General features: G+C 41.7%; 1 protein-coding gene across 2 annotated transcripts; it reads right to left on the minus strand.

Annotated features, from left to right (window-relative positions):
* Window positions 1–40: 40 nt before the first annotated feature.
* LOC311059460 (GTPase IMAP family member 8-like) lies at window positions 41–7,221 on the minus strand. 2 transcript variants are annotated; one of them, XM_084077396.1, is made up of 10 exons: window positions 7,102–7,221; window positions 4,920–5,603; window positions 3,871–4,351; window positions 3,277–3,563; window positions 2,706–2,933; window positions 2,158–2,316; window positions 920–942; window positions 676–708; window positions 182–249; window positions 41–90 (listed from the first exon to the last, which is right to left on the minus strand). In XM_084077396.1, exons 1-8 carry the CDS (start codon window positions 7,124–7,126, stop codon window positions 688–690), a joined length of 1,908 nt encoding a protein of 635 aa, XP_083933522.1. In that variant the 5' UTR covers window positions 7,127–7,221; the 3' UTR covers window positions 41–90; window positions 182–249; window positions 676–687. The 2 variants fall into 2 exon arrangements, with proteins under 2 accessions (XP_083933522.1, XP_083933521.1); XM_084077395.1 differs by lacking the exons at window positions 41–90; window positions 182–249; window positions 676–708 and having other exon boundaries at window positions 733–942.
* Window positions 7,222–10,030: the final 2,809 nt, after the last annotated feature.

The raw sequence follows: 10,030 nt of genomic DNA on the forward strand, positions 1-10,030 counted from the left end.
TGAAGGGTCTGTACCTGGAACAAATGGAACAGGTGGAAGGTGGTCCTGTGGATGAGAGCAGTGAAAGCCAAAAAGAGAGAGACTGTTGGTCTGAAAGAGAGAAAGCAGTCAGTAAACAATCATCAACTGTCCTGCTGTTCAATCTGTCTGATTATTCTATAGAGGAGCTGGTTTAACTCACAATGTCCATGTTTGAATGATCGACCTCATGCAACTTCTCTGACACATATGGCTGACTTGGGCCGGCAACTGGATGGTGGAAAAATTATTATGTGAAATTATTTTTTCTGCAAGCTCCATCGTTTTTGTTATTTCCATAAAAAGAAAACGGGAAGAATAAATTGGGGGCAGGGGGAGCAAGGGGAAGAGAGAGAGAGCAACAACAATATATCTACATAATTTATTTACACATACCGTAACTATCTAGTGCAGTAAGTACCTGAGGTAAAACATAAGGTTCATAAATTCGGTATTTATAGTGAGCCCCCCAACCAGTTATTACACTGGCCTGGGGCGCAGCCCGAAGAAATAAAAAAGAGAAAACATAGGAGAAGACAAAGAAGACTAGACTAGGACAACAAGAAACTCAAGAGTCATCTCCAGTGAAAAGGTGGGTCTTTAGCATGCTTTGGGGCAGATTTGATGCACAAAGGAAGTTTGACAGAAAAAGCTCACCTTTTAGTGCATCTAACAGGGAGCCATACCTTCCTGTTGAACACAGTCATGTTATGCCTGAGTGTTATTGTCATGTCAAAGTCATGTTTTGAATGGTATACACTACAATGTCTGCTCCAGTTCAGTGCATGTATCAATAAGTACAGCGATGGAAACTAATACATTTTACTGCTCTTCATTTGTGAGGTGTGTTTTACTGTTACCTTTCAATGTTTTTTATGAATGTTTCATTACTTCTACTTACATCCATCTCCTCCTGGTGGGGATCTGGGTGAAAAAAAAGATGATAAACAAAATTACAATCTAGAAGATAAAATGTCATCAATACATTTTATCTTCTAGATCAGTGGTTCTCAACCTGTGGGTCGGGACCCCCCACATGATTTTGGGGGGTCCCCAGATGACAGTGAAGTGACAATGTAAGGACTTTTAATATCCCTTTTTAATACACCTCAAAAACAAGGAAAAGAAAAAGACCATTACTGCATCAAAAGTAATCAACAAACTGTAGGCTACTATAAAAACTGGTCAAAACATTGGCCAAATTAATAATATAAGAAAGAGGCACAGATTGTGAAAATAGCCGATCTACAAGCTCACCACGCCTGGCCTTGGGAGGTGTTAAAAAAGCCAATTGTAGATCGGCTCTTTTCACAATATTTATCTGTGGAACCGAAGATTTAATGCCAGTCAGGGTGGGGGGTCCCCGGTTCAAATATGATTATTTTTGGGGAGTTCAAATATGAGGAGGGGGGGGGGGGGGGGGGGGTTGAGAACCACTGTTCTAGATTGTAATTTTGACATTGATGATAAAAGAAAATTAAGAAAATAAACTATGTAACAAAAAAGTCTTATGATATTATGTATAACAAGTTTAATTCAACAATATAATATCGACAAATAACCTTTATGTCATAAAACAAAACATTAATCGCATAATCTTAGGCTTTATGTTAACCACAGACCTTATACTGCAGACATTGGACATTCTGTTCATTCATTTTGGCCCGTGGGAATATATTGTGTCTTCTGGTCACACTGAATTAAATTCATGGACTTTCCTTTTGGGAAATGTGGACTGTCTCATATGTTTGATATTTATTTTTGATATAACAATAACAATAAATAAATACAAACTTAAATAAACTAGAAAAAGTGCTCCTCAGAGCACAGGTCTCCGACCAGGTCAGTCAGGTAGGTTAGTGTGGGCCAGCAATGTTCTGAAGTTGCCATTTAGGATGGAATGTGAAACTGGCATCCAGGGAGTACGTGTGCACAGTTTCGCTGGGATCAAGCCAACAGTGCCGGAGATATAGGTGTCCACAGATGGACACACACACACACACACACACACACACACACACACACACACACACACACACACACACACACACACACACACACACACACACACACACACACACACACACACACACACACACACAGAGAATGTAAAGGAGATAGGTTAGGTTTCTTACGCACACTTTTCTTCGCGATCGGAGCTGCAGAAAGAGGCTGTCCCATGTCCAGAGCTTGAACCATCTTTGTAGTTAGGGCCATGCAGATGATGGTCTTTTAGCCATGATTGTACCTTTTTACAGGATCTCAGTGTCTCTTTAGCATCAGGCTCTGATTGAACATCTATGGTAAAAGAAAAAAAATCATAAAACGGGAGGTTATTATTTATTTACTTAATTACATTTTTTGAGCGGTGTAGCCGCTCCTATAAGTGGGGTTTGGACACCTCATTAGTACACCCTTCGCTGTACTGTGATTGGCTCATAATAGCACACCCCTCTACATTAGTACACCCCTAGATGTACTGTGATTGGCTGACTCTATTGGCTGACTCTATTCAGCACTGTGATTGGCTAGCGAGACACATGATGAAATTAATAACCTATAAATAGGACTATGCCCTTAAAAAAAAACACTATTTTTTAAAAGTGAGCTTCCATCTCCGTGATGACCACACCGCTCACTTCACGCTGGGTGTGATTTTTTTTACTAAAATGCTTTCATGTAATCACCAATAGTCCATATGTTTCTCCCCAGATTTAGTTCCATGCATGTCTCTCGTCTGTTCCACTCTCTGTCCAGCAGCATTGAATAAGCAGTCAGGTCAGGTCTTTGAACATCTTCAGTTTCTCCTTGAAACCTTCTCCACGTCTTCTCCAAGGACTTGGCCTGGTTGTGTACATGGACCTTTTGCTCCTCCGTCTTTTCAGACACGTCCGACGACGGCTCACAAACCGCCACTGTACAGGAAATACCAAAAACATAATACTAAAATCTGTACTGTAGGAAAGTTACTTTCAAAATGCATTATATTACACGTGACGTATCATGTGGCAATGATGGACAAACTAACTCATCATTGGTGTTCATGAAGTGTAAAAAACTTTTGACATTAACTTGCCTTATATTATTACTCATTGATAGTAATGAAAGTAGTATTTTTGATAAATGTTTTACAATGTATATGGAAATATGCTAAACGTTTCCATGCTATGCCAAAAAGCCATAGGCTGCAGCCCCCCATTGTGAAATGGCAAAAAAAAAAAAATAGCCAAATATAGCCGATCATATCTGGATACTCACTGAAAGGTGGTATTGTCATACTTCGATTCCCCTTAACGATGTGACGCATTTCCCAGTTTTGGCGATCCCATTCATTGTCGAGTTCTTGGACGACCTCCTTCGCAGCTTCATCTTCCCTGCTGTCTCCGACACCTTTGCCCCCCGTCTCAGTACGAGGTTCCTCTTCTCTCTCAGGTTCAGCGCTTAGATAGAAGAAGTGGTTCCCAGCCACCATCTCCTCCATCATCTCCAGCAGCTCTGTGACCTGAGTTCTGTCTGCCTTGTTCTTGCTGTAGAGGCAGTGATACCTGCATGGTTCCATTTGCAAAGAAAAAAGGGGAAGAATTGGGATTTTATCAACCACTATCATTGTAAAGGAAAATAAATGTGAACAAATGTGAACAAATTTTAAAAAAATAGTAAGAAATTGAAAAAGTTTGACATTTACCTTTATGTTTTGCCCCAAATAGGCATTTTTTATTGTGATAGTATCGAAGACTAATATCAAACATATCAACAGTCTACATTTCCAAAAAAGTAAATCTGACCAGAAGCATGGATGATAAAACATATCCGCAGAGGGGGGGATATCAAAAGCAGAGGTGCATACTGTACCTGTTTCCACATCGCTCGATGAGCTCCATGAGAGGCTTTCCTTCACTGGCGATGTGATGCTCAACGGTCTTGTCTCCGAGGCACTCTCCCCATGTTAACACCACAATGACATGTCTCCACACTCTCTCCCCCAGCAGCTTCATGTTGTCCAACGTGATCTCCAGCTGTTCCTCTGTGAACGACGTGGTCAGGCAAAACATCAGCAAGATGACATTTGGCGACGGAGAGCACAGAGACACCGCCCTTATGACCTCTGACTTCACAGAGGGAGAAGTAAACAGTGCGGGGAAGAATTTCCACCATCCAGGAGTGTCCACGACGGTGACCTTTCTCCCAGCCACCTCAACACTTCGCACTGCGGATTTAAGCGTTCTGCAGCCAGCCTGGAACTCCTCAGCATTCAGAATGGTGTTTCCAGCCTCGCTCTTCCCAGCAAACACCCATCCAAGCAACAGAATTCTCAGTTCAGGTCGCTCTCCTCCTGTGTGATCAAACAGTAGCTATGAATTTCCCAGTTCTATTCCATTGTAATTTTCTCTGCCAGGCCGAAGGCTGGGGACGGAGATTATGTTTTCGCCCCTGTGTGTCTGTGTCTGTCTGTCTGTCTGTCCGTCTGGAGCTAATGTCTATCACATATGTCACTATTTGTCAAAGAAACATGATTTGTCCAGTGACAGAAACAGGGTTTACATATTCCATACCTGTTTGCCAATTGATTTTCAAAATGTGTGGGGTCTACAAAGAAATACCATCTATCATGAATGCAACATCCAATCGACCCCATTTGGGATCTCATGTTGAGGGAACTCTATGAGAGCCTAACTCCAAAGGTGCTGTCACTTCTGCCCTAAGGGGTGCCACAGATGCCAAAAGTTGCACCATATATCTATTTCCCCCACAACTTCCGCGGGACTTGGCGACTGCAGCCCATAAGCCCTAGCTGGTTAGGCCACCCAGCCTGGCAGAGATATGTGCTCCGCAGAGCACCCCTTTCTAGTTGCCCATGGATTTTGATCTTCCAAACATCCCAAAATTACAAATTAACTCACCTGTTATGAGACCTCTGAGTTTTCGTTTTTGTGTTTGAGAGGTCAACCGCATGTCGGCTGCTTTTTGTACCACCTCCCTCCTCTTGTCCTTGGCGCTCTGCATCAGCTTGCCGTCACTCTCGTAACGGCAGCTTCCATTGCCGGACACCATGGCGTCGATTTTGTCAAACAGCTCTTTTACCTTAGCCTTGTTGTTCATGTCTTCATTGCAGAGGACGTGATACCTGTTGCCGCATTGTCGCATGAGCGACTGAAGCGGGACCCCTTCACTTTGAATGTAGTCATCGATGGCTGGGTGGGCCAGTCCCGAGCAAAACACGATTATGGTGTGGTCCCAGACGTTTTCGCCGTGGAGGGTTTGCAAATGCTCTACCGTTGCCCTCTTGTAGCTCTCTTTGTACACTAGGTTGGTGTTAACCACCAGTATGAAAGCATGAGGCCCAGGGGGACAGAGAGAGGTGCAGAGCGTCATTTCTGTCTTGAACTGCGCTGGTGTGTCACACAGAGGATACCCCTTCCACCACCCAGGTGCTTTGACAAGTGTGACCCTCCTGCCACATACTGTTCCCTCTCCCTTCTCACTCTCAGAAGATATGTCTGTTGCAAACGTGTCTCTACCCAAGATGATGTTCCCAACCAGATGCTTCCAGGACCCTTTTGATCCCACAAGGACAGCATTCAGTTCTGTTACAGTAAGAGCAAACGAGAGAGAGAGAGAGAGAGAGAGAGAGAGAGAGAGAGAGAGAGAGAGAGAGAGAGAGAGAGAGAGAGAGAGAGAGAGAGAGAGATTAGAATTTTCACAATATAATATATAATTCAAATATGTAATATAATATAATATGATACACTTTTAACCACTTTCATCCATGGTGTCCCTATTTTGGGTATAGGCAAAATTTAAATCCTTCTTATTGTTAAAAGGATGAGTTGTGGATTGTATGTGGTTCTATGGATTGTGCTATGATATGTGGTAGTTTAATTATGTATTGAAAGTTTCTTTTTTAACAGGCAGTGGAGATGTTTAGGTTGTGAATACATTTAGAAAAATGTGAAAATGACTAATGAAAAAGGGGGTAGGAGTTTATACGTTTTACACTTCATCCTTTTCGGACATTTTTGTTGTTGTTTTTTTCTTCTGTTTTGTTTTCTATTAGTCTTTTTTTAAACAATGTTCAAAATAAATATCCTCCATTCATTCATTCATTCATTCATTCATTCATTCATGTTATATCTGTATTTCATGTTCTGCTCTGGGGGTTTGTGATTTCAGATCTGTAGTCCTGCTTGAGCAGGTAATCTGTCACGGCGCCAAATCTGAACGCAATATCATTACAGTAAATGGTTAATATTGCTGCAAATGGTTATATATACAATAGATAATGGTTAATAAATGGTATTGGTAATTCCTGAGCTGAAGTGTCTAAATGAAGCTCAGTTGTTGGACAGATGACAGCCAAGGTTTTTTTTTCCCTCAAAACTAAAGCTGTTTTTATTTCCATGTAGCCACAAAATGCTTGCCATGTTTCATGTGGCTAGATAGCACAAGGAAATAAACAACATTGCATACCTGACCTGAACTGTCATGACAGTGGCTGTTTCTCACTCAGCAGTTGTGGAAAAAATACTCACATTTTTTACTTAAGTAAAAGTAGCAATACTGCAGTATAGAAATATTAGTAAAAGTCCGGAATTCAAAATGTACTTTTGTAAAAGAACAAAAGTCTTGGCATCAAAATATACCAAGTACCAATATAAGTACCAAAAGTAAAAGTACTCATTATGCACGTTCAGCCATTTCAAGTTCTCAAAATTAATGAAAATCTTTTGAAAATAGCCGAGATATATATGGCTGAACGTGGTTAATCTATGTTTTGTTATAATAATTAAAATCTACAAAGTAACAAGTAACTAAAGTTTTCAAATAATTATAGTGGAGTAAAAAGTGCAATATTTGCCTCTGAGATGTAGGAGAGTAGAATTAAAAGTATTGAACATTGGAAATACTCAAGTCAAGTAAAACTGCCTCAAAATTGTACTCAAGTACAGTACTTGAGTTGTATGTACTTAGTTACTTTACACCACTGACCAGATGTGTAGTCACAACTAGCTCTGAGTCCAATTAGTTACGACAAATTAGTACGAGAAATTGGTTAATATATAATGTCAGATATCAGAGACTGACCTGGTAAAGACGACGCTTCCTCCATGGCTTTCTCAGTTTCCCCCAAATCCAGAGTTTGTTTAACGGCAGTGCATGAACTGTTTTGGCGCAGATCTAGTTCTTTCTCTCTGTTACGACTATTGGCTGTGTGGACCTTGAATGTGAGAGGATCTCATCGGAAGATCTCTTTATTTATCTAACAAACAGAACTGACAGCATATTTTCACTTCAGGAAATGATTAGGTTGTTTTTTTCTCTCTCTTAAGGCGTGTTTTGTCCGGTTCAGATTTAGGCAACAGTTTGTTTGTTTGTTTGTTTGTTCATTCATTTTGAGCGTTTTATGTTTTATTACAGATAGGTCAGTGTAGAGAGGAAAGGAAACCCAGGTCAGAGACAGAGGAGAGACAAGCGAGACAAGACAGGTTGGATTTGAACCCGGGTCGGCTGTGCACTGACTAGCTGAGCCACCAGGCACCCCTAGGCCAGTGGTTCTCAAAGTGGGGTCTGGGGACCCGCAGGGAACCTTGAGGGGGTTCCAGGGGGGGGGGTCCTTGTACATCATATCATTTACCAATACCGCTGCTTGTACTGTACATCGATTTTTATTGTTTTGGAAAACTTTTATAATCTTAAGAGGGTCTCGTGACCAAATTCATATACATTTTGGGGTGCCTTGGCATGGACATTTTAAGGACCCTATAGGCAACATTTTAACTCAGTTGTCCTCACTGCCTTGATGTGTACAACATGTCCCCACTCTGTTTTAAAGGTCACAGGAAAATAACAAGAAGCAACGAGGGTTGGTGAGGGCAGACACTAGATCATCAGATATGTCTCCCCAGGGTGTTGGCTTTCACCGTAGCTTTGGTTTAGTGTTGTTGTTTGGTTGTGAGAACTGCCTGTTTTCTAATTTAGGAGACCCTTGATGTTGTCCTGAGAGTTGTTTTCTAATTAAGGGTGGCGAGGGATGAGAGTGGCGCCTTATAGATAACACCTCCAAGGCAGTATCACACCAGAAGTTGTGAAGTTTATTAAACAAGTAGAGAATGATATGGCACTGGTCACATTGCGTCATCAGGAGATATGAATCATAACAGACACAGGAAGGAGCAGAAAGGAACAGCTCTGATATACTACAATGAAATGCATGTCAACGCATCCTGTATCTCTGTGTTCACATGGGCACACAGTGTCCTGACATATAGCAGTGGCCAAGGCACAATGCACAATACTTCTTGACCACAATGTTAAAATGTATTAGGTTATATGACAGATGCTAGTTTCATTGTTTACCTTGTATTCTATAGTTTCAAAGTATGCTACATTATGAAGATTATTATTTTGATAGTAATTGTTTAGACTGGGTTTTGGTTTACCTGTTATCTTACTGAGGCACTACACTGTCTCTCTGCATTTGATGTACTGTATGTGTTTAGTCCTTATTTTAAGTAAGAACATCTGCTAAATGCCTGAATAGTAAATTCCTACACATTGTGAGTGTATGTTCCGTTGTGAGCTTGTAGATCTGCTCTTTTTTTTGCTATTTTGGACAATTTTGGGGACGCCACATTTAAAGTGTTCTGTGTACTGTACCAACTGTACCTCTTACTTGGAATAGCAATGAAGTGTTTCTGATTCAGGCTCTGATTGTGTGATTATTTGCACAAGCGGTTCATTGACGCAATGTGCTAATGTAGTGCTGGAAATGTACCAATATCAACATATCTACCTCCAGCGCGTAGGGGAGGGGCACAGACAGCTCGTCATTATGACCACCTGCGCTCAATATAGGTTCCTTTTTACTTACCTATATAATGATTCACACTAATCCATTTAACCACTTCAATCCTGTATACTTTTACCAGGATCCATGGCTCTATACTTGGTATCATGATTTATTTTCCCTGTTCACACCATTTGTGGTGACGCATTTGTAGATCGACTAGTTACGGTGAATTATCACTTTTTTTCACAAAATGTACGCCTATCATGACAGGCCCAGAATTTTATTTTTATTTATTTATTTTGTCTGTTCAGTAGGCTACAGCCCACATTTTGGGCAGTTAGTGGGCCTACCTCCAGTCAAGGTGGCTGTATGTTCTGAAATAGCCTACTGTAGGCCTACAGTAAAATGTATTCATAGGGTTTCTGCATTTCTGCATGATGTTGTTTAGAATTAGTCCCTCATTGCACACAATTGAGTCCAAAATGTACTTACCTTTCTCTTTTCTTTTTTTCTTCTTAACTCCTTTTTTTATTGATATAACAGTCACACAATGCAAGAGCCAAGGGGAAATATTCCTGCGATAGTGCTGGGGAACTAGTAGTGCCGTACAGGTCCTCAGCTCTGGGTGTGGGTGTTTGTCACGCTGTCAGCCCCTCCGTTGTCCCAGTGCCAGACTGATGATTCCCCCACGGGCTCCCGCTGCATACGAGTCGGCTCTGACCAGCATCACAAGCCTAGACCCCCGGGGAGGGTCTTGGTCATTTGAAATAGGAAAGTGTCAGTGTTTTGTATAGTTCTGTTTGTTGTTTTTGTGTCTGTATGTGTTAGGACTCGTTTGTGTGTGTGTGTGTGTGTGTGTGTGTGTGTGTGTGTGTGTGTGTGTGTGTGTGTGTGTGTGTGACCCAGGCACACAGCAAGGAAGAGGCAAATGGAAGGTTAAAGCCCACAAGGGCAAGTGTATTAACCACAGCTTAACAAGGGGAGAGAAGAGGGGTGTGGGCTCCGCTGGCTGCCCCCCGAAGCTGGGTCAGTGATAAATTCACAGAGTAAAAAACAAGTGCGCTGCAACTGCGAAGTTAAGCAGGCTTGAAGCACTACAAACACTGGACCACCTTACCATACCTTACCATACGTAAGGCTGATTAAGTTCTGGCGCCATATGGCATGCAGGCCAGGCTCTTGTGGAGTTTGGAGGTGATTGGAGATGAAGGGCAGGTGAGGAGA

This window comes from Gymnoscopelus microlampas, assembly GCF_963454915.1.
Source record: "Gymnoscopelus microlampas genome assembly, chromosome: 14".
NCBI lineage: Eukaryota > Metazoa > Chordata > Actinopteri > Myctophiformes > Myctophidae > Gymnoscopelus > Gymnoscopelus microlampas.